The 25,447-nt window shown below is 34.6% G+C and overlaps 2 protein-coding genes across 5 annotated transcripts; one reads left to right on the top strand and one right to left on the bottom strand.

Moving 5' to 3' along the window:
- The first annotated feature begins 676 nt into the window (after positions 1-676).
- LOC111469400 (tRNA ligase 1) lies at positions 677-19,856 on the top strand. The gene is made up of 27 exons (XM_023114640.1): positions 677-978; positions 1,331-1,801; positions 3,398-3,448; positions 3,983-4,065; positions 4,398-4,497; positions 4,757-4,835; positions 5,309-5,432; positions 6,219-6,325; positions 6,724-6,855; positions 6,938-7,002; positions 7,132-7,284; positions 7,575-7,735; positions 7,858-7,889; positions 10,475-10,644; positions 11,213-11,292; positions 13,075-13,140; positions 13,241-13,527; positions 14,364-14,471; positions 15,167-15,264; positions 16,448-16,508; positions 17,276-17,352; positions 17,460-17,531; positions 17,612-17,688; positions 17,967-18,047; positions 18,184-18,286; positions 18,374-18,529; positions 19,030-19,856. Exons 1-27 carry the CDS (start codon positions 769-771, stop codon positions 19,420-19,422), a joined length of 3,597 nt encoding a protein of 1,198 aa, XP_022970408.1. The 5' UTR covers positions 677-768; the 3' UTR covers positions 19,423-19,856.
- A 619-nt stretch (positions 19,857-20,475) lies between these two features.
- On the bottom strand, positions 20,476-23,971 carry LOC111469407 (pentatricopeptide repeat-containing protein At2g27800, mitochondrial-like). 4 transcript variants are annotated; one of them, XM_023114651.1, is made up of 3 exons: positions 21,728-23,971; positions 21,444-21,551; positions 20,476-20,618 (listed from the first exon to the last, which is right to left on the bottom strand). In XM_023114651.1, exon 1 carries the CDS (start codon positions 23,781-23,783, stop codon positions 22,491-22,493), a length of 1,293 nt encoding a protein of 430 aa, XP_022970419.1. In that variant the 5' UTR covers positions 23,784-23,971; the 3' UTR covers positions 20,476-20,618; positions 21,444-21,551; positions 21,728-22,490. The 4 variants fall into 4 exon arrangements, with proteins under 4 accessions (XP_022970419.1, XP_022970420.1, XP_022970421.1 ...); XM_023114652.1 differs by having other exon boundaries at positions 22,084-23,971; XM_023114653.1 differs by having other exon boundaries at positions 22,120-23,971.
- Between the last annotated feature and the right edge of the window lie 1,476 nt (positions 23,972-25,447).

Raw genomic sequence — 25,447 nt, 5'->3', positions numbered from 1 at the left:
TAAAATATATTTTATCTGATATTTTATTCGATACAAAATTTATATTTTATTCATGTGAGTGAGATAATGTTATTGACATACTTTTCTTATCTAAAACGGTGGGTATATGACTGTTCTAAAATTAGATTACCATATCAATTGAGAGATATTTTATATTTTATATTTTATCAGTTACCATATGAATTGAGAGTATTTTATATTTTTACAAAATTTCATATAAAATTTGATAGGGTAGAGGAGGGAAAAGTAAAATTTGGAATGTTCACAGTCTTAATTCAAATAATATATTTGAATGTATAATATTTTGATTTGGAGTGTTCACCCGTCTTAATTCAAATAATGTATAATAAATATTTTGAGATTCTTATTTTTTTTTTTTACCAAAATTAAGTTTTGATTTTAATAAAACTAAAAGGTTTGTTAAAAAAATGGTAACTAACTAAATCCATAAAATCTAATTTGGGAGAATGAACTAACCAACTAAATCTTAAAAAAATAAACTAACCATAACGAAATTAATTAATTTTTTTTTTTAATTATAATATTCTTAATTTTCATAATATATATTGAATTAACTTTATATTAAATATAATATTCAACTTTTCTCATGGTTTAGGCTTCTATCATGTACACCATGGTTTAGGGTTTTATCGTGTACACCATGGTTGAGCGCAGTTGCTACCTCTCTCCGAATTCGCGTCCCTCCTCGTCCTTCCCTCTCTATAACCATATTCATATATTGATCAGTTGTAGAGGCTTGTCACCTGAATGTCGGCGCCGCACAGGATTTTCTGTGCTATAACTCTCCCTCGCCATCGTTTGTCTTACTCTTCAGCCTTCAATTATAGGGTCTTCTTCCCTTTCATTCCCTACTCTTTTTCCCACCGTATTTTATCTCCTTCTCTTACTATAACAGACTCAATTTCCTTCCCTTCTACGGTTTCTTCTGATTTTCGATTCATGATGCCTTACAATCAGGTACCCATTTCTGAATTTTGTTCGGATGTGATGAATTGATCCTCTCGTTTTTTGTATCTGGGTATCTCTGTTGGTTTTGTTGATGCTTCTGGTAATCATGATCATCTCGTTTGATATTGAGAATTTGTTATTTGTTATCTTTTTGCAACGTTTGATGGGTTTCGTGGAATTTATGATGATGAGTATCATTACAATGCTGCATGCAAAGGGTCCATTAGTTTTTTCTTTTGTTTTGTTCTGTTTTTGCCATATCTGAAACACTTAAATTATTTCTTTGTCTCAAGGAATCGGTAACATGTAATTAGAATTTTATGTTTGGATTGTCCTTGTTAAGTTTGATCTTGATTTGCAGCGAAGGGGTGGTCGTAGAGAGCAGAAGTGGAAAGAGAAGGCAAAGGTTGAAGGAATTTCTACAGAGTCAGAGGCTGCTTCTCAAGTTGTAACTAATGCACTCAGTAATTTGAGGGTTACTGAGAGTAATCAACCGCATATTCCTATTACCAGTGTGCAGTTTGGAAATGCCCAGCCTACAAACCTGGCCACCCCTGGGCTTGGTCATAGAGCAATTTGGAAACCAAAAGCTTATGGAACAACCATTGGGGCTGCAGTGGTTGAAGGTGAAAAGGCATCTGCCGTTGGAACATCTATTGAAAACAAGGGGAGTAATGCTGAAATTGCTGCAAATAGCAGCGCCATTGCCTTGAATCAATTACTTAAGGGCAATCAGATCGAAAAGTTTACTGTGGATAATTCGGCATACACACAGGCACAAATAAGAGCTACATTCTACCCTAAATTTGAGAACGAGAAGTCGGATCAGGAGGTATTTCTTTTTCAAGTTACACTTGGGACTCTGGATTTTTCTTTATTACACTTAATTGTGTATATTTAGCTCGTTTGTTAGATTGTCATTATTCTACCTCGAAGATGGTTTTCCCATTCACCATGTCATTGGCTTGTTTGGTTATGTGTTTTTCTAGGTGCATTCTTTGGGTCATCGACCGAGTTTTGTTTTAACTTCCGCATTTTCTTGTTAACTACATTTAGGAAGAAAAAACCCAATAAGATCTAATAATAAAAAAGAAAAGAAAAGAAGGCCAGAGGGACTCCATTCCAGTATGTATGGAGGCCGGAGGAATACCAAAAATTTAAAGAACTAACGTTTTCATGAGGAAGGTATATAAAAGTCTGAACTCCATTCCAAACAATTCTTCTTCTTCTTCTTTTTTAGTAAGATTTAGTTCAATATTCAACATCCTTACTCCTGTCATCGAAGACTTTTGTTCCTCTAATCAAACACGTATTGTTGCCCGTGCAAAATTACTAAAACCTTCTCTTTCTACCACCCCTAAAAACATCTTAACGATCCAAGTGTATGCAATAAGTCGAAACTGCATCAGGTTGAAAAAGAGTTTGCACCAAAGCTTATAAGAAAAATTAATAAAGTGGTGATTTTAATTAGCAAATAAACTTTGCTTACCACTGGCTCCACCATCCAAGGTGAAAATTGATTTTATATGGATTTCTGGGAATCCTTTGCAATAAACTGCTTGTGTATAGAATTATAGGTTGGGAGAGTGAACACCCTGGACTGCGTTCTGAGGCTTTCATTCTGAATATTGGGGTTGCATCGGTTCTCTCTCTAAGAGTGTGGAAGAGGATTTGGGTTATGATTTATAGCGGTGAACTTGTTAATTTTTTACCAAAACCTTCAGTGTTAGTTTGGGTTCAAATACCTATCTAATCTACTACATTCCTTGAGATTAGACCAAGTAAACCTCCCATTCACTTGGGGGTCCTTTTGCATATGCCAATAAGGGTTCAATTTTGTGGGAGGTTGGTATTTTCGCAGCCTTCGGGGCCTTTGGATTGAGAGAAACGACGGAGTTTTGAGATTTGGAGAGATCTTGGGAGAAGCTTTGGCACACTGCTACTTTTAATGCTTCTGTTTGGGTGTCAGTTTCCAAGGAATCTTGTAATTACCTGTGAAGTCTTATTAGATTGAGTTGGAACCCTTTTCTGTATAGTTAGTTGCGTGGTTGCTTTTAATAGATTATCTAGTTTACCCCTCGTTTGCCCTTTTGTATTTTTTTCAGAAAAATGAGAGCATGATTTCTCCTTTTTTTTTTTTTTTTTTTTATGGATAAATGGATGGGGAAATTATCTTGTGAACCTTCTACTTTTCTTTTGGCTTCTATTGGACCTTTGTCTTTGTGAAACATGCATCATGTCATCATATTTAATGAAATTTTCCATTATGGAAAAAAGGACGGTTTATATGGTTATTCTGGGGTAATTTTTTATAAGGTGATTAGATGTTATTGTTTATTCTTTATAAGATAGATATTTATTTCATTGTCAATGATTAGAGAATTTGTTTCTTGGTAATATGTTTAATGTGTGTATGTTTTTATGTCAGATTAGAACAAGGATGATAGAGATGGTATCAAAAGGCTTGGCTACATTGGAGGTATAAAGATTTACCTGCATTTTTTGTCAAGAGTACCATAATGTTTATGGTGCTTAATCTTCCATTTATAATGGAGTTACTACATATCATTTAATGTCATTCACTCCCTATTCTGGTTTTTTAAACCTTTAATGATAGTGTTTTAGCTTCAAAGTAAAAGTATATTAACTGTTTTGGACGTTGATTCAATATTGGGTGTTGTGTTGGTGACAATGCATTTTGTGATTTTTTATGCTTTAATACTGCAAAAATGGGTCCATACTGTGACCTTACTAAACAGGATTTGTTCTATAGGTTTTACCACTGTGTTCTTGAGTTCTAAAAAAAAGTGGTTCCATTATTGTGAGGGTTAATATGGTTTTCTTATAGCTTTGGAACGATCCCGTTTCCTACTTCATGATAAATTCATATCTTACCGTGAAAATTTTCATTGCTTATACTGCTTGGTTACAGTTTCTCATGGTTATAGTATATTGAATGTGTTCTGAATTCTATAAGTTGTTATTAAGTTATTTAACTTGGAAATTTCTGCAGGTTTCACTAAAACACTCTGGGTCTTTGTTTATGTACGCTGGTCATCAGGGTGGAGCATATGCAAAAAACAGCTTCGGGAATATGTATGCCGATAATTGTCTTTTCTTTAAAAAAATTTTTTGAAGGGTGTATGATATGCCTGATTTGCTAAAATCCATTTTGATAAAGCCAGTATGGAATCAAATTTGAAGTGGTACTCAGTTTTTTTGGTATTCTTTCTTGAATAAGGCTCGTTAACTGCTCTGCACACACTTCCTACAATATCATTTGCCATTATTATTATTTCTTTTGTAGCTTTTAGTATTAGATGAGGAGGATGCCATAAGTTTGGACTTCATAACTTTGGAACTTATCACGGTTGCCATTTCTATTTCGCCACATTTTTAAGCTTTTCTGAATAAAAATACCATTTCAGATACACTGCTGTTGGTGTCTTTGTTCTGGGAAGGATGTTTCAAGAGGCTTGGGGATCTGTAGCACCAAAAAAACAAGCAGAATTCAATGATTTCCTTGAGGTATTAGTTTTTAACCTTGATCCTTGCACCTTCTTTATGCCTTTTTTCTTGTTAATTGGAGCCCCAGTTTTGTATATATTGTACAAGTTCTATGTTTGGTTCTTTTTGTAGGTCCTTTTGTTTCTACCATTTTTTCCACAAAGGACGACTTTTCATGAAAAATAAAATGCTATGAGAATCCTTAACATGTTTATATATTTTCTGTCATCGTACATTTCCTTGCAGCACTCTAACCATCTTGCTACCTTTCTTCTTTTAGAGTAACCGTATGTGCATATCAATGGAGTTAGTAACTGCCGTTCTGGGAGATCATGGCCAGCGACCACAAGAGGATTATGGTAATAGCAATTTAGAACTTTCAATTTATTAGTCTTTCGACTTAAATTTAGAACTTTCAACTTGAACTAATCGTTTTTTGATTTAATTAAGAGGGAGCGCAGGAAAGATTTGTATGATCAATCTGTCCTCTTTGATACTGGATGGAATTCTTTCTCAAGATTTTTTTTCCCTTAAATTTTGTTTTTTAATTATCTTTTCTAAGACTGTTGATTTGATTGAAACTGGAGTAAATTCTTGCTTGAGTGTCCTTTTTATAGATTTTCAATCATGAAGCTGTTCTAATTAATTTTTGAGTTGTTATACATAATAATTATCTTGACATTCTTCCTGCCGTCCAATCAAACTTATATTTACCTTTTTCCACATTGGTCGTTTATGTTTCTATTGAAAATATTATTATTTTTATATTGTGCTTTTCTCTGTCAGTATGTTGCATTAGGTTTTAAGCAATGCACTCTTTCATTTCACGCAGTGGTAGTTACAGCAGTTACAGAACTGGGCAATGGAAAGCCGAAGTTCTATTCAACTTCAGAAATAATAGCTTTTTGTAGAAAGTGGCGCTTACCTACCAATCATGTTTGGTTATTCTCAAGCAGGTGATGGTCCATAATTTCATTTAATTTACTTGGTATGAACAATTTTTTTTTTTTCAGTGTCGGTTTTGACGTCTTATTCACAATCCCTTTTTTTTGTTTGAAGACAATTTGTTTTTTTTAATAAAAGTAATTTCTAATGTGTTGCGTGACATGGAAAATTGAATTAAGGGATTATCTCCCAAAAAAAGTTATGATATCTTCACAGTTGCTGAACTTGCCAACATCCAATGCTTCTCAGATCTCGACATTAATGCTACATCAACCTGTGGTTTATCATTTATTTTTTTGTTGTTTTCTCCCAAATAAGTGGTTGGTTATTGAAGATTTTTTAAGATTGTTAGTCTTATTTGGCAGCAACAAAAGTGCTTTATTAGATGTGTATATCATCCAGGGTTCCAAGTGTTTCTTGCATGCAGCTACTTCTCTACTTTTGTTTACTTTCATGCAGCTTTGGTTTTAATTATGTCTTGAGTGCTCAAGTGATTTTTGTTTTAAACTCGGATGTTCAAATTTGAATATAGTGTGAATTTTACTTTTTTTTTTTTTTTTTAACATGTACNCTAATCTATTAGTTTTTTCTTTTTTCTACCTATACCCTTTCTTTTTTTTTTTCATAAGAATTCCGCATATTTTCATATTTAGGATTTACATATACAACATATATCACTGTCAAGAGTGAATTTTTTTTTTTTTTTTTTTTTTTTAACGTGTAGTGTCTACTTACTGTTTGTTACATAAACAACTCTCTTCTGGCGCCTGATCCCTTTTCTCTTGTAACCACTGAAGGAAATCAGTGACATCTTTTTTTGCTTCCTTTGATGCCCTATGTGAAGAAGGAACTGCTACAACAGTATGTAAGGCTCTTGATGAAGTTGCAGAAATATCTGTACCAGGTATTTTTATTTGTCAGTTTAAACTTTAATTGGTAGCCAGTACATTTATCAGCTGCATGCTGTCCTTTTCAAATTTGTATTCCTATATACCCTTTTACCTTTGTTCTCTTCTGAGACCTTTGTTTTCTTCTGAGACCTTTGTTTTCTTCTGAGACCTTCGTCAAAGTTAGTATGCTATCCATTGAATGGATTGTTCAATGGATAGGTCTCTTTGATTTACGTCTGTTCTATTTTTCCATGACTTGCAGCAATGAACTTAAACTAAGGAATTCTTACATTTTTGTGTGTTGTTAATATTAATTATAATCTTCTCATTTTGATGGATCGTGCAGTGTTTGCTCACTCTTTGTTATCAGTTGAAAAGTTTATAATGGTTGTCAACTGGAATTGGTGTGCAGGCTCAAAAGATCATATAAAAGTGCAGGGTGAAATTCTTGAGGGTCTTGTGGCTCGTATGGTGAGCCACGAGAGTTCAAAACACATGGAGAAAGTATTGGAAGAATTTCCTGCTCTGCCATATAACGAAGGAGGTATGGTGTTGGTGCCGTTATTTACTTTTAATCCTTCTCCATTGGCACCCTTAATTTTGTTTGTATACCCTGTTTTGTTTAGGTGGACTTGATTTGGAACCAAGCCTGAGGGAAATTTGTGCTGCAAATAGATCAGATGAAAAACAGGTAATAGAAATTCCTTGGCATGAAATATGATGGTTTTGCGCGTTTTTTTGGAACAGAAATGGAATGATTTTCATCTATTAAGAATCATATTTTTATTCTTATCTCTGCTTCTGTAAAATACAACTGCAGCAAATAAAAGCACTTCTTCAAAACGTGGGTAGTGCTTTTTGCCCTGATCATTCAGACTGGTATGGTGATTCCCACTCAAGAAATGCAGACAGATCTGTTGTATCAAAATTCTTACAAGCCAAGCCAGCTGATTTTTCCACCTTCAAATTACAGGTTAGATAATCGTTACTTCATGTCAGGACAATGAATTTTTATCTGTTTTTGCGTTTTCTCTTAAAACAAATATTGATTTATCTTTTCCAGATTTGAGAACCAATTTCCCTACCAATGTTTCACGTGTTGGTTATTTTTAAATTCCTTATTGAAGAATTTTTTTGTGGAAATGAAATATCATTCCCCATTCCTCTGTTTTTATCATTGATTTTGTTGGTCATAGTAGTTACCTTCTTTGTGAGCATTTCACTTTACTCGAATTGATCTTGAAGTAATCCAAATCTATCCAGGAAATGGTTCGTCTAATGAGAGAAAGGCGTCTTCCAGCTGCCTTCAAATGCTATCATAACTTTCACAAAGTTGGTTCCATATCAAATGACAACCTTTTCTATAAAATGGTCATTCATGTTCAAAGCGACTCTGCTTTTCGGCGATATCAAAAAGAAATGAGGTACTGCTTGAGACTTTCACTCTATTTTCATTTGCAGTGTTCAAAATAATTGTTCCTATTGGTATCGCTGAGCTACTGTCGTGTTTTTATTAATGGTGTCAAATGTGTTGAACATGGTTCAGGCACAAGCCAGGGTTGTGGCCATTGTATCGAGGTAATAGCTAACCTTTCATACTGTGAATTCCTTTATCTTTATTTCAACTACTTCAATTCAAAGTATCTTAGGCATTCTCTTTACACTTTTGTACATGATGATTATGATTCATAATTCTGATGTTGGACTCTGGTGTGTTTTGTTTCTTATTAGTTGATATCGTGTTTTAGCAGAAAAAAAATTGAACTCAAACAAAATTTCCTTCATGGTTGAAACTTTCTAGAAAGAACAAGAAGAAAAAGACTCCCAGTGTTGGACAAAAGAAAATTAAGTAACGGAAAGAAATATAAAGATGACTAAACTTGAACTTTTAGGGTTATACCTTACATCTTGAACTTTAAAAAACGTCAAATAAATCAATATAAAGATGACTAAACTTGAACTTTTAGGGTTATACCTTACATCTTGAACTTTAAAAAACGTCCAAATAAATCTCTGTACTTTCAATTTTGTGTCTAATAGTAATAGGTCTCTATTAGATTTGAAATTTTATAACTCACGATGAGTCGAAACAAAATTGAAAGGTTATGATTTGTGAATTTTGTCTTGTAAATCCATGAACTTTTAAAAATTTCAAACATGACAGTGAGTCTATAGATCTAATACACTTTTAAACTTTTCAAATTATAGAGACTTACTCGACCCTATATTAAAAGCTTAGAGATTTATTCAGCACAACTTTGATAGCTTAGGGTGTGCTTGGTTAATAATTCGGTAACATAAATTTGAAAACAAGGGATTCAATAAAAAAATGGAGTTGTGTTTTACGTTATAAATTATGTATAATTATCACTTAGTTTTTTATTTTTTAATAAGAAAGTGTATTCATTTGATAGTTGAATTAAAAACATAACAAATGTGGCTTTTACGATTTCCCCTATCTGATCACAAAATTCAAAAATGGTTTTACAAAACAAATCTGCTAAATAGATATTTGTCATGCCACAAAAGGCTCCCCAATTGTTACTGTTGAAAGTGTTCATGAAAGATTATATTTGTCTTAAACCATCACACAGTTGATTTAACATAACATAAGAGCAGGAGGTGCTTTCTTGAAATCATTGTAATGTCATTTTCTTACCCATTATTATTGATAACCATTTGTTTGTGTCATGCAAATTTTTAAGCCAACCACGGAAAGAGTGTTGAAGTATTGGTAGAAGATTAAATTTACCAACACCATATAGAATTAATCTTCCATACTTCTTTTTATTCTTTTGGTTTTATTTAAGGGTCGAATTGGATTGAAAGTGAGCTGAACTCCCCAATCTCATCATCTTTTTAATTTTTTTCCAGCCAATAGTTGCCAACTATGATCAGCAAAACAAGAATGATTTGAAACCACCCTGAAAATACGAGGGAATCTAATCATTAAAGGAGACTCACCAAGCCAAATATCTAATCCATAAGTTGATTGATTGCTATTGCCAACATTGAAAATTAAAACCCAAGCTTAATATGTTTTTCTTCAACTTCCAGTTAGCTGTTCCTAATTAATTAATTCTGTTGACAAGAAACAACTTCTCACTAATAGATGAAAGGAAACTGATGAGTAAAGATGATGAACAAGAAACAACTTCTAAATAATTAATATTTTATTGAGTTTAGTAAGGATATTGTCGGACTTCTCGTAGATTTAAATTGAGTGGCAAGCGGATGCTTGAGAATGTGTATACTAGAGTTCTTAACACCTCCATTCTCTGAAAAAGAATGTTGGTCCACAAGTAAGACACCCAGTCTGGATTGGACCAGTTGGAGTGATCAGATTTAATGAATCTCTATGGTGTGTGCTCATTGAATATTTGAGAGGTGTCTACATTACAGCCATTCCCGGTGGGAGGAGAAAGAATATAAGTTCGAAAAGTTTAAAGCTTAAAAGGGTTTAAGGAGTTTTTTAACTTAATTTCTGATGCTATTTATGTGAGGATTAAAAGTAGAGTCCATGGAGGTGGGGAAGAGAGTTTTGTGAAGGTTGTCTTAGAACACTAGGGTCTTGGTTATTTAGGGAAGAAATTGATAGTCGAGAAAACTAAATCTGGAGGTTGTGTTGATCTAAGAAACAATATTAAAGGAAGTGAATAGAAGGATAATCAAATCCTCCCGGATTTCTATTGATATCATATGAGTGGAGATGGTGGCATATGAACCCTGACACAGGCCTCAAAGCTTTTCCGCCCTGCTGATAGAACTTGAGGCACATTCAAGATAGCCTTTACGAATGCCCCCGAGGTTTAAAGACATGGTGGTTTCACATGTCAAAAGTGATGTTACAAAACTTCACCCACCCATCATAGGAACAGCAAGCATGTCTTTAAACCTTTGATGTCGTGAATTGTACAAGATCACAAAGCTGTCATAAGTCTTTCCTAATTTCCTCTTTCCTCATTTACACGTTGTAAACCCTCCAAGCTAGCTTCAATATTGTAACATCTTCATCCTCTTTAGTAACAAATTGTTCATTTAAGAAGAAAAGGAAAACGAAGAATAATAATAAGAAGAACTAAGTAGAATATGCTGTATCAAACTATTCAACTCTCTTCTAAACTGTATAAAAGACTTTTGCTCACAGTTTCACGTGTTCCCAGGTTTTTTTGTTGACATTAATTTATTCAAAGAAAACAAGGAGAAGGCTGCTGAGATAGTGAAAAGTAAAAACAATTTGATGGAGACTGAAGGCAATGGGACCTTGGGAAGAGATGGATTTGCTGATGAAGATGCAAATCTGATGATAAAACTGAAATTTCTTACATATAAGGTAATTTTTCTTCAACTTGTCTATTTAAGTTATTGTAAAAGTATAAGAAGGAAATAATTTACCTCATACTAGGGCAGGACTTACTTGTCGGTTCTTATTCTTTTGTACCTTCCAGGTTCATTGGGCCAGTTTTATTGTTCACAACATGATTCCTTTTTTTTTCTAATTTTGGAAAATAATATTCGGTTCAGTAGATATTAGCCATTGGTGCAATCCTCTTTTATTTGGGTCATGGTGTAAACATCACGAGCCTTTCAGTTTTAATTTTTAAACCCTAGTCGATTAATGCTCGACGGTTTTTCTTTTCTTTTACTGATGTATTAATGCTAATTTTAGTTGAGTATAGTCTTCACAGAGCTTTATGATTTAATCTAGAATCCTGAGGTCTGAAATCTGAGGTATTAAATTAACAAGTTTCTGAGTATCGCATGTTGTAGGGTTTAGGTTAAGAATTGTGTGAATGTGGTTACCGGATTAAAAAAAGAATTGTTCAGGTGAACTGTCTGTTGTAATTGCTATTAACAAATTATTTTATTAATTAGTCTGAACTCTTAATATTTTCTCGTAGTTGCGGACTTTTTTGATTCGAAATGGTTTGTCAATTCTCTTCAAAGAAGGTCCAGCTGCATACAAGGCCTATTACTTGAGGTATGATCAATTGATTAAATGAAGATGGGCATGCCATATTTTTTACTCGCAAATTTAGAAAATGAATCTATAGTTGAGACGGAAATTGTAGACTAATAATTATTCATGGTGCAAGTGCAATGGGGTTACTTCCCTTCACTCCTGCACTCGGTTAATTATTATTTTTTTTTTTTTTACGAGATTACAACTGCTGGAGTTGTTTTATTTGTCATTTTTAAGTATGAGTCTCTTGTGCAAGTGCATCTTGCTCATTCTCCTCTTTGAACTTCTATCTTGAGGTGGCTCCTTTTAAAAAGTTCTAAATGAAAATTATTTTGCACAAAGTAAAAGATTCTTTTTTGGGAGTAAAAGGAAAACCTCCACCTTCAACCACACAAACGCAATCATGAAGTAATAGATAAGAAATAATCTTACGGACTTGCAATCTTGAAGAACCTTGGAGATCCTTGAGTTTATACCAAAAAGATGCTTCTTAATAGAAATCCTCAATAATCAAGTAGTCCAACTAGAGAATTATTTTGATAAATGCTGAATGTTACAAAGGAATCATGGAACGATATTTTTCAAGACTGTATTTAACAAGACTATGCTGAATGTTACCAATTGTTTTTAGTTTTTATTTTTGGGATACAAGCTAATTGTATTAACTGAAAAGGAAAAGGAGGTACAAAATTACTAAAGACGGAGTAGAACGGTGAGGACTATTTCACCTAGGAAAATCCTGATTGTTAAAAACTCGCCAAGAAAGCCTACCTCTCAATTTTAGAAGCCATACATTTTTACCAGAGAACTCTTATCCCTGTTTATTTTAAGCCCTGAAATGATCTCAAAAGTTGCTAACATGAAATTAAATATCATGTCATCAGCAAATTAGAGATAGGATGGACGAATTCTCTCTCGTTCTACCTGAGGGTCCTTGTCAACCCTTATCCATTTCAATTGACACCATCTTGCTATGGATATTGACTACTACTAGGAAGAGAAGGGGGAACAGGAGGTTTCCTTGTTTCTCACCCTTCTGTGGTATAGATCCGCCCTTTAGGTTTACTATTGTTCAAAATGGAGAAGGTTCGTGGTTTGAAGGCAATTCCACATCCAAGATCTTCATTTCTACCCAAAGCCTTTTCTTCCACAACATTACATCCCCAAAAAAAAATCCAATCTATTAACCATCGCTTTCTTGGAATCGATCTTAAATATAAGACCCTCCAACTTCAGGTTCCTATAATCTTCAATTTTCATTTTCTAAATGAGGATTTCATCCAAAAAAAAAATTCTGTACTACGGAGTCTCCTTGATATTCCAAGAATACTATGGAGAACTTTCCTAAATCATTCGGGGCCATAAGCTTACAGTGATCTTATAAAGGATTATGGTAAGGTTAGTAAGTCTAAAATCCTTGGTTCTCCTTGCACTCTCATTCCTGGGGATGAGGCAAATAAAATTTTCGTTCATGCACTAATCAGTGACAATCCTCTTGTAGAACTTTTCCCAATTCTTCCTTCAATTTTTTGTGCTTATATTTGAGAAAGTTAAATTGAAATTAATAGTAAGACTATAAAAATGTTGAAAGGGGCTTAGAATTTCTCGGAGTGAATTACTGTATTTTGTCTAAACATTCATTATTACATTAGTATTACAATGAGGGTGTGTTGTTTTTCTCTTCTGTATTCTATTCATCAATGAGATTTTTGCTTATATTTTTGTTTTAGAAAATCTATATTATTTGTATTCATCCTGCTACTAAAGTGAAGCATATCTATCTTTATTTTAAAACTGTAGGCAAATGAAGTTGTGGGGTACATCATTTGGAAAACAGAGGGAGCTCAGCAAGATGCTTGACGAATGGTAAGTATATAATTATTGATTGTTTGGCTGTTTTCACTAGAATTGTAGGTACTTTGCAGGAAAAATTAATGAAGTTGATGATATACTTTTAACATGATAGGGCTGTATACTTGAGGAGGAAGTACGGGAATAAACAACTGTCATCGTCTATCTATCTTAGTGAAGCTGAACCTTTTCTTGAACAGTATGCTAAGCGCAGTCCTCAGAATCAGACTCTTATCGGATCTGCTGGAAATTTGGTTAGAGCAGAAGACTTCTTGGCTGTTGTCGACGAAGGAATGGACGAAGAGGGTGATCTTCAGAAAGAGGACACAGCACCATCAAGTCCTATGCTCTCTAGGAAGGATGTTGTGCCAAAAGCAGAGGGCTTAATTGTGTTTTTTCCAGGTACTTGTATTTGCTAATTGGCCAGGCCTTATTTATTTCCAAATGTTCTAAAGATTTTTGTGGTCAAGTTTTTTTCATGTCCAAATTCCATTATCTAGGTTAGGATTATGGATTATCTTGGTGGAGGACTTCATACTTCCTTTATATATATGTGTATATATGCATATATGTGCGCGCGCGTGTATGTGCGTGTATGTATGTATGTGACCATGTATTTTTGTCATATTTTGGATTTCTTTAATTTCTCTTTTGATAAGGCTACCTGAACGTAGTTCTTGTAGCCATGCCCATGCCCATGCCCATTTGCATTTGAATTTGTGTTTGTCCTTTTCTGAAGCATGTAACAATAGTATGGGTATGCTTTCTAGTACTTTTAATTTGTGGTAAAAGAACTAAGAGAACCATTCTACCATCTATATTTAATTTATTCAAGTCAAGACGTTAAAGTATAGGTTGAATGCAGTTTGAGCTAAAAGAACACGTTTATTGTTGGTTGTCAGTTTCCCACATCCTTCAATTATAAAGCTACATATTTTCAGTTGACACTATCACATTGAGGTTTACAAATGTATTTATTGTTTCAATGTGGAAATTCTTTAGCAGCTATTGCTCTTGCATTTTGACTCATACAAGATGCTGTAATTTTTTATCTTGAGTGGCCCTCAAATGCATTATATTTTTGTCGCTTTCAATTAATTTTAGCTTGGTACAGTTCATGAAATACATAGATCTTCTCTAATGTATTATGCAGCATTTTTTGTGGTTTAACCAAATTCTCTGGTTAATAGATTTTTTATAATTCACTTTTATACGTTGCTTTGAACTTCAATTTATAGGAATCCCAGGCTGTGCAAAGTCTTCTCTTTGCAGAGAGATACTTAATGCCCCGGGAGCACTTGGAGATGACCGACCAGTCAATACTCTAACGGGTGACCTGATTAAAGGTAATAGATGAATTTCTTGACTCTTCAATGATTTTAAGCTAGAGATTTCAGATGTTGCCTCTTTGTTTGCCTCTTGGTTAGGGTTCCAAGACAATTTTTATAAAACGAAACAAAGTAGTTTTTAAAAACTCGATTCTGTTTTTGAAGTTTTGTTTAGAATTCAAATGTGTTTTTAAAGGTGCAAAACTGACCAAAAGTTGTGTGGCAACAAGCAATATTTTCAAAAACAAAAATGGTTATCTGGGCGTAAATGAAGAGTTAGAAGAGATGGATAGATTTTTTCAGTAGGTTTTCTATTTTATCTTTCATGAGTTTGATATATTTTTACATCTTGATTTTTTGTTACCTGGAAACAGTAAAAAAAATAAATTCTGATAAGATAGCTTGTTTAGACTTTGGAGGTTTGAGGTTTTTTCTTATCAGGAGAGAAATGTATAGGCCACAGGTTCCAGGGTTAGGTCTTTTGGCCTCCTCAAGAGGCTAATTTGTAGTTCATTCTAACTTCCTAATTGCTTTGGCCATTCTAAGCTTTCTTTTCCTTTTCGAAGCTAGTGAGAAATATAGGCTTTTGGATCCGGAAGAATGCAACTGTGTCTTGAGATTGCATTGTTTTAATTCCCAAAATTCTTGGTTAAGAGTGTTAGGCATATAATTTTGAGCAATCAACTTGTTTCTTATATATTAAATATATACAGGAAGATATTGGCAGAAGGTTGCTGATGAGCGTAGGAGAAAACCATACTCCATAATGCTTGCAGACAAAAACGCACCAAATGAAGAAGTGTGGAGACAAGTATGTTCTCGTTCTTTACTCTAAATAGTAAACATCGATCCAGTGAACAAAGTGGGAGGAATATAAAATAAAGTGAATGTTGCTAGCTTCTTCATCAAATAATTTGGTTACAAATTAAATTCCCATCTTCGGTATACTGCACAGTATTTTAGCATATTGTCTCTATCTCTAATATCAACTTCTTATTTGTAATGGGACTACAGATTATTAAAAGAAAATTCCAGAAAGTAAAAAGAGTCCTTAGAGTCTTTTAGTTGTGGCTTGTAATACTTAAGTTCCTTCTTTGTGGCCTACAGTTTGACTATCTCACTAATATTCCTTTTAGATGTATCATTGGAACTTGTGGTGATAGCATTTGATTTTGACGTCGGAGGATATTCTTTGGTTCTGTTCTTGTCGTCTTAATCCTTCTGTCCCTTGAATTTTCTTTTCGGTTTTATGTAAGCATTGTTTCATTCCAAAGATAGAAATTAAAGGTGAAATCAAATTTGGTATTTGATATTATATCTTGGACGGGTCCAATTTATTCATAGAGCCTCTTTGGTGTATGTCCATGGACCACTGTATCAGCATATTGCATTTCAAAATTATTTATAGTCAATTTGATGCTAGCTCAAATATTTATACAATATGACTATTGATGCTATACCCATTTCGTATTTCCAGCTTCTGGATGAACTTGATAAGGCCATTTTTGTCATATCTTCAACCTGACGGACCTTAGTCCTTCCAATCAATCTGCACCTTGGAATAGGAAAATTGAATCTAGTTCAGAAATTTCATAGATAGGCCACTTTTATTATAACTATCACTTTTGGTTAAAGGAGTTGAAAAAAAGCTATCCAATTTATTGATATTAGCATATGTTTCAACTTCGTTAGAACTTTTTTTTTCATTTTGACATTTTAAATATATTTGATTCTCTTGTTTCTTAAAGTATTGATTGTTTAAACACAGGATGTCAATCCCGAAAAATCATGATTGAATGAATGTCTTACTTTCTGCTATATTTTGTATTTCTTATAAAATAGATGACTATTTTCTATTAAGCCTATTTACAAAAAGAGACCCATCTATTTTGTGATGGGAGAGGCCAAAAGGCCGTGTTAGTTTTTGAGGATGTTCTGTTTTTGAACTGTGTACGTTTTTATTCAACTCCTTATAAGAAACTGCTTTTGTGCAGATTGAAGATATGTGCCATAGCACAGGAGCCTCTGCAGTTCCAGTTATACCTGATTCTGAAGGTTATAATCATTGGATGCTTATAACGTTCAGTTCCTTGTCTCATGATATGTCTAGAGAAGTTATTTCTTTAATTGCACGAAACTTGCTTTATCAACAGAAAGTTCATGGACTATACTAATATTGTGATGCCTTTTTTCACTCACCAATGAAATCAAAAGTTTCCTCCTAAAAAAAAAATATGGGGATGCCTTTTGAAAAAAGTTGCTTTTAATCCTGCATGCAATTCAGACAATTGAATTTGAACTTGTGAGGAGAACTGAGAAATGATTTGGATGAATCATTAATGATTTGGTGTTGCTGGTTCTGGTTTAATATGTTTCCAGCATCTGTGGTATGACGGAACAAGATCAGAAAGGCTGTTCGAAAATGCTTTGTTGTGGAGTATAAAACATGGGGAAGTAGACCTTGGAGAGAGAAACTAATGATAATAAAGGAAAGAAATAAAGAAAACTAGTGATACCTTAAAGGTTGGCTTCTCTTAAATCTGAGGCTGCTATACCCAATTATGCTAAAGGTAATAGAAGGAAATTATGGAGAGCATGACTGATGTGAATATAATTGTCTCTAGCTTCCAACTCATTGTCTCTTCCAATAGTGATTTTTCATGGCAATGAGGAGTTTATGTTGATTCTGTTGCAAATGTTGTGTTGATAAAGGGGATTGTGCCTATTGACATCATTTATGCCATTACTGGAAACTGTTATTTTGGTTACTCGCCCTCCACATTTCACAGAAGAATTCTCATTTACTGTCGCTGAATGTGCAGGAACTGATTCTAACCCTTTCTCCCTTGACGCATTGGCTGTGTTCATGTTCCGTGTGCTGCAAAGAGTTAACCATCCAGTATGCACTCTATGTTGATACTTCAAACAGTAAAAGTATCTCATTTATCATCATTGATTGGGTTACTCTCTTTCTAATGATTCTACTAATGATCTGTGATTCTGAAGGGAAATCTCGACAAGGCGTCCCCTAATGCAGGCTATGTCCTACTAATGTTTTATCACTTTTATGAGGGCAAGGTGTGAGCAGTTCTCATTGCTCCATTTCATCCTCGGTTTCGCTTTTAGTATCTTGATCATTTTTTCTCTAATGCTTTCAGAGTCGTAGAGAGTTCGAAGGTGAGCTTATCGATCGTTTTGGGTCTCTGGTTAAGATTCCATTGCTGAAATCTGATAGGTATAATACCTGATCCTCAGCACTGGTCTTATTTTTCATTATTTCCCCCTCCCCATGCGCTACAATTCTTGTTTCCAAATATTATTTTTAATCAAATTAAAATTCAGAAGGGGATCCAAATCCATACCATAAAAAACCAACCCGTTTCCTAGAAATGTCATACGAGAGCGAAATTTATTATTTGAAAAATTAACTGGTTTTTTTTTTTTCCATCTGCAAAATATTGAGAGTGTTTTCTGAGTTTGTACATCTAATATTTTGCTGTTCTTGGACTGCAGGAGTCCTTTACCTGACAATTTGAAGACTATCTTAGAGGAAGGATTAAGTCTGTATAAGCTCCATACTAGTAGACATGGATGGTTGGTGGCTTGTTCAAGTATTTTTAGTTGTTGAACTTTGTTGACTTGAAGTTTCTAGCATAGGAATGTCACTAGATGATCTGCAATGTGCTTTCTTGTCAGCTACCTCTTATGTAAATCTGGAACTTTTTTGCAGGACGGACTCTACTAAAGGTTCTTACGCGAAAGAATGGGCGGAATGGGAGAAGCAATTGCGAGAAACTTTGTTTGGTAACGCTGAGTATCTCAATGCTATTCAGGTGCATTTTACTTCTCTTTATCTATCCATGCTTCCATTTAGTTTGTATCAAACTATATTAATAAAATAATCAATGTTAATTATCCAGGTTCCATTTGAGTTTTCTGTTCAAAATGTGTTGGAGCAATTAAAGAAGATTTCAAAGGGTGACTATAAAAGCCCTATTACAGAGAGGAAGTCTGCGACCATAGTGTATGCTGCTGTTAGTCTTCCTGTTCAGGAGATCCAAAATGCTCTCGACACGGTAAGTGAACATGTATACAAACCACTTTGGCTCCCACAGCCGGTAGCCCATGGATATTTTTTCAACGTGGTTTTAAGTGAAATTGGTTCAAGACCCAACAAAACTTAAGCGGATAGGTTATAATACTTCCTTTTCTGTGTAGTTTGCCAAATTAGCTTCTAAATCCTTCTCCCGACTTCTAACAGACCGTTAAACAATATTCGAAACATCTTGCAAGTTCCATAGTCTATGACTGAAACATAGTGGATAAGATAACTTGGGAGGAAAAATAGTAGTCCTCATAGAAAAGTATACATCCACGAGCTAAGTTGTTCGGATTTGAAAATTTTCTGGTTAAATCTTCAAATAATCATTATTAGCTTCCCTTTTGGTTTTATTTGTGATCTGCTCCGATATTTTTCCATGTTATCCTTTATCCATTATTTATCTGTAATTTCATCAATATGCACAAGCCAAGTCCCACAATGTGTATCCTTACGTTTTCCAACATTATTGTGCAGTTGGGCAACAAAAATCCTCAGGTTGAAGCATTCATTAAAGAAGGCTACAAGGATTACACACTTAAAAGCGCTCATGTCACACTCGCACACAAAAGAAGCCATGGCATTAAAGCTGTAGCTGACTACGGCATCTTCGAAAACAAAGAAGTTCCAGTTGAGCTGACAGCCCTACTTTTTTCAGATAAAATGGCTGCCTTCGAAGCTCGGGTTGGCAGCATTGAGGATGAAAGAGTGATTTCGAAAAATGAGTGGCCGCATGTAACATTATGGACTAGAGAAGGGATTGCAGCAAAAGAGGCAAACTCATTACCACAGTTAGTATCAGAGGGGAAAGCAACTCTGCTGGAACTGAACCCTCCCATTATCATATCAGGCAAGGTGCAATTCTTTTAGCCTTTTCCTTCCTCCTTCCATTTCTCTGCATTATCAGAGGTTGATTATCAGAAATAAATGGCATAAAATTTTGGTTGCTGAGGTTTTAGATTACAGGTAATAAGAAGTTTTGTAGGATTTTTCTATGGCAAAAGTTTCTGTATAGCCAGCCCACTTTGATCTACTTGAAAACAGGTCGAATTTTTGTTTTTGTTTTTTTTTTTTAATAATATGGAATTTATTTTGTTTTTTTTTTTTTTTTTTTTTTTTTTTTTTGTTGAGATTAGCTTTGCATATGATAGAATTTTGTTGGATAGCATTTTGAAGTGTTCCAGAGCTGTGGCTGCTGCTGTTATTATGAATTTAATAGCATACCAACAATATTTTAAATGAGCTACTGTTATTATGAATCATTTGGTAGAAGGAATGGATATCCAGAATTGGCTGTGGCTTTATTGATTTTGAGGGATTGAACAGATTCCTGAGGTGTTCTTCATATTAAAAAAATGGTTATTGATACATTAACCCAAGAATTTGTGTATGATTGCTAAGATTCAGATGATGGGGACAAAATTAAGATTCAGATGATTGCTAAGATATCTCTAAAATTTTAATTGTGTTAAATATGTTCTTGGCTTATTCAGAGTGGATTGAACGTATAGTCCTATTAAACATAAAATTCAATTTTATATTTTATGTATTAATTAATTTTTAAGAATTTTGAATATGGTAAAAACTTATTAGATACAAAAAGTACAGCACTTTTTCTCCAAATTAGTGTCTATGGATTACGATTCTCAATATATTCGGATTGCATTTACTTTTCTTGGATGTGGCTGTGGCTGTAGCTGACGTACCACCCTTTTAAGAATGGAGAAACTTACTCCCGGCTTTCTTTTGAAATATGTGGTAAGAAAGAAATCTGAGAATATTTGCACAATATACCTCTTCATTTACCTCTTCATTGCAATTAAACACCATGAATTTTTTCCTTTTTTTTTTCTTATACTCCTTAAAGTTCAAGAACTTTGCAAACACTTTGGGTTGGGTTGGGTTGGTATATTTTTTTTTTTTCTCATACCCAGCAACATGTGAAAGTATAATAGACGTCTTTGCCAATCCATGCTTTGTCAGTCTCTCTCTTGTGCATTGTCATCTCGCTCACATTCTCAATCTTGCTCGTGCTCTATTTCTCGCTCTTGATAGGATTCTTGAATCTGAAAGTGGAGAGCAGAGAGGTCAAAGAATAAGGGAAAAAGAAAAGAGGAAAGGTAAGAACAAGAAGGAAGGAGAGGGGGAGGGAGGAGGGAGACAAAAGGGGGAAGAAGAAGAAGAGAGAGGGAGAGAATTTGTTTTGTTTTAACCTAGTGAGCAAAGCCATAAAACTTAAGAAATTGAGTCATATTTCATTTGGACTCAAAATTTTGAGTCATTCAATTACATTATTCAAAAAGTTCAATGATTAAGCTTACAATTTAAGCATACTTACAATACGATTAAACTTCATTGCAATCAATCTCAAGATACGTTTCTTATCTCCTAAAATTCTATTCTCTACAACAAATCGTAGAACAAAAGTGTAATGTAATCACAAAAGCTTAGGTTTGGAATTGATTTCATTTTTCAATCCACTTCAACCACATGCAATTATCTTTAATTGATCTATTATATCTTTTTAAATTCACAATATAGTAATAGATTATTATAAAGATATCTTATAATATAGTAATAGATATCTTATCCACGATGCTAGAATAGCAAACTTATAGTTAAATATTATTTGCTTTTGGCGTATTGCTACACATAAATCCACATATATCTTTTTTACATTTACACAATTAGATTAATTTTCAGATCAATAGCAAACAGAAGATTAGTGTGATATACATTAATCTCAAGTGTTGTTTTACTTCAATTCTTCATGTTCTTAAATGCAAATTCTACTAGACAACAACCCACTAGTCAAAAATTGAAACATGTCTTGAGCACTATAAATATAGCACTATCCTGCTGGACTAATGAACTCAGCTTGAAAAAAGTACCTTGAACTTGATGGGGGGAAAAGCCATAAAGGGATCACGAGCTTCTTTTGGAGAAGATATCATATAATTCAAGTCCCACAAAGACGGCTGCTTCGCATGAGAATACACCTATTATATGAAAAGAAATGAAGGGATGTGAGAATGTACCAGCAGTATACAGTTGGATTCATGAACTAAGTCCAAGTGCTTCACTGCTTCAAGTACTGTTCAAAAGTTGTTACGTTGTTGAGAAGAAAAGCATTTGTAAGCTATTAAAGAAGTCTCAATAAGCTTTTATCTCTTACTCTTTTTCTCGTACTCTTACTCTTTTTTCTCGGCTAAGAAGCAAAGCTGCTTTACTAATAGGTTCAGACAATGGAATAGCTTATCTCTTACTCCTTTTAGGAGTCGGCTAAGGAACAAAGCTGCTTTACTAATAAGTTCAAACAATGGAATAGCTTATCTCTTTCTCTTTTTCTCGGTAAATAGGTGTCGGCTAAGAAGCAAAGCTGCTTTACCGATAAGTTCAAACAATGGAATAGCTTATCTCTTTCTCTTTTTCTTGGTAAATAGGTGTCGTCTAAGAAGCAAAGCTGCTCTACCGATAGGTTCAGACAATGAAATTGTGAGACCGTAAAGGAGAGGAGCGAAGTTACTTTACCAATAGGTGAAGGAGCGAAGCTGCTAGACTTTTTACCTCGCTGATTGACTAATATTTGTAGCGTTTTTAAGCCGTGTAGCCACAAAAGATATGCACCAGCTGTAACTCTTGAAGAAAAGATATGCACCAGCTCTAAGCCTAGTAGCCACAATTGATTGATGATTCTCCAGAAGAATCTTCTTGATCTATAACTAAATTAAGTAAAGCATCTGAATAAATCATAGGTTTCTAACTTTTCAGCAAATGGCATCGGTAAACCTTCCATTGATACACAACAACCACTGGGAGAAATCAAGACAGGCCGCTTTTCTATCTGCTTGATCCAACTAAAACACAAAGCGTGGCTCTGATATCAAACGTCACGAGTCCATCCTACCTTCAAAAACCACACGATCCATGATTCCAGATCATGGCCATCCACCATTTACATTTCCATAGTCATCTTCAAGCACATAGAGAAGTTTCCTATAAGTATGACCATCCACAAGTTCCTTCTCCTGCACTTCCCTCAACAAACTCGTGGCTTCTCCAACCCTCCCTTGCCTGCACAGTTCATCCAATACCGTCTTATATGTAATAAAATCAGGAGACCTTCTATTACCAATCATCTCCCACAAATAATTCACTGCTTCTTCAACCTCTCCATTGAGAGCCATAGCATTAACAATTGAATTATATGATATACTACTTGGCACAAACCCCTTTTCCTTCATTTCATTGCACAACTCCCTCGCATTATCCGTTCGCGCTTGCGCGCATAACCCATGAATCAAATAATCATAGGAAAATGAATTTGGGAGGCTACTATAAACAACACCCATTTGGTGGAAGACCCTGAGAGCATCATTGACATGAAGGGATAGCACATACCCCTTTATCATACAATTTAAAGTAAATATGTCAGGTTCAATGCCATCATTCACCATCTGTCTGAACAGGCATCTAATAGTCTCCATATACATGTGATTTATATAAGCATTACGACCCCGACTCAAGAATGCAGTAAAAAGCAGATTATAGGTTCTAATTGAAGGCCTACAATTCAAGTTTCTGTTGTTCTGCATATGCTTAAATATATTGATAGCTCTAGTCAACTTCCTTGCCTCAGTAAAAAAATATATCATAGTATTGTAAAGAGTCTCAGAACCAATAGAAGGAACAGCAAGCACCTGGTTCACAACATTATCCATTTCTTCGTACATTTTCGCCTCACCCAGCTTCTTAATTGTAATCTCATAAGTGGAAACATCATGTCTGAAACGAGACTGCTGGGAGGCCCAATTGAACAGTTCAAAGCACACCAAAGGATCTCCCTGAACAGAAATGACATTATAGAGTTCTTCGGAGTTAAACCTTGGAGGGATTTGAGAAATTGCCTGCTGAAATTGGGCCTCGTTCAGCTTAGGTTTGATTCTGGATTTCAATCTCTTACTCGCTCTCCTCCTAAAGGATCTTGAAGGTGCCCTATTAGAGTAGAAATTCAAACAAAATTTCGTAAAAGAGAGGACGGGAGCTGGATAGTTTTGGATTTGAGATAGACGGAGAATATGGCTGAAGTTACCATGATCAGTATTCAACAACAATGAATGAAATGAAAATCTTCTGAGACAAACGAAATATGGATTCGATGGAATCGAGTTACAGAGCTGGTTAATGGAATTCCTCAAGAACTGAATGCGAATGCGAAGGAGGAGATTCATATTCTTCAGAACACGAAATCAAAAACAAGAAAAAGCTCAAAACAAGATCAAATGAAACACAACTTTGAGAATTGAAGAGAGATTATAGCGCAAAAATACAGATTTTCAGACGATTTGCTGCGAATTTTTGGTAGAAATGAAACAGGGCGCTCCCAGAAGGGAGAGGCGGACAATAGGTTTTAAAAATTTAGGAAAAAATCTCTCCTTTATTTACTTTGTTTTTAAACTCAGTTTCTAATTTTAACCTTTGTAGTTCTTATCGAGACTACTCTCTCATCCGACTGGCTTACCCAAGCAAGGACATAGTTTATCGTAGCTAGTCGAGCCCAACATGAACTAAGCTCGTTTTACACCAATCAGCAGATAGTGTTACGGGATGCTCTAATTGGGGTAGCTATTCATAAAAAGGTTGCCCACGGGTCCGAGTATATCTAGCGAGTCTTACCGAGGAATTCGTGAAGGTGGGTGATCCTATTTAGTTATCTCTAACGAAATATTCTCTCTGAGTTGGTCTATCTTCCGAAAGAGTTTCAATGGTCTCAATCTATAGTTATTTCTTATCCAGTTCAAGCATTGGTGATCTTAGCGACAGATTCAGGGTTATATTGACTATTTTTTCTAGTCTGTTTATTCTCGTTCTCGTTTGCTATTACATTTCCTCCCGCTCTTTCTCTCAACAAAGTTATAATATGTTTATGGAAATTTACTATATGTAATTCCCGTTCTTGTTGTTCAATCATAGCTCATGGTCACTCTCGATTTCATTGTCAAACTTGATTTCTTCAAATATTTTGTTACCGCTTGGACTCTATTTTCGATTTAATCACACACTAACCCTTTAAATCATTTTAATTATACGAATCTCTCACCTAACAGTAACCTTTTAAATATTAGGTAAGTATTCCAATGCTCGTGACATACAACATGCATGAGGTCCCATAGTTTCTAATCATAGTACATAATTATGATGGAAACCAGACTTCCATTCCTTTCACGACATAATGTTCTATGAAACATGCATATATATACTCGACATATCTATCATGGTTAACATACATTGCTCATCAATGTTATCATAATATACATGGTGTGACATACTAGAAGTATATGCATCATAAACATTCATATCACAATGTAATGTATATCATATCATACGTAACACACTATAGCATCCTAAAAATATGACATGTAAAGGGGCCATAGCGTATGTATCATTCATACTACACACAAGTCATCCGACCAAGTCTATGTGTATCTAACTGTAAGACCACATACTTTGTTGGCCTAAGCCGGAGTCATCATACTTTCTTAATGCTAACTTGAATCTACTCCTTGAAATTCAAAGAGCCCCACACTATCGGGTTGAGATAATATTAAATGATTTAACTTAACTAACGACATCAATTAATTCAACTTTTGGTTTAATGATACTTTAATTGGCTAAACAGATGTCATACTGACTTTAAATAATAGAAAATGATTTATCGTTCCAATCTAAGACATCTAAGTCGCCTAAGTTGAGTCGAAGCTAAGTGAAGCCAAGAGTGAGTCGAGCATAGGACGTCAGTCCAAGCGCGAGCCATGGTTAGGAACGCGGTTGGATAGAGCCGCGAATGTTGGGAGTCAACTCAAGTCAGCGTGCGGGATGTGGGTTGAGTCAATTA

This window comes from Cucurbita maxima, unplaced genomic scaffold (genome assembly GCF_002738345.1).
Source record: "Cucurbita maxima cultivar Rimu unplaced genomic scaffold, Cmax_1.0 Cma_Scf00040, whole genome shotgun sequence".
NCBI classification, from domain to species: Eukaryota; Viridiplantae; Streptophyta; class Magnoliopsida; order Cucurbitales; family Cucurbitaceae; genus Cucurbita; species Cucurbita maxima.
The sequence above is the reverse complement of the archived record's forward strand: the minus strand, read 5'-3'. Positions and strand labels throughout refer to the sequence as shown.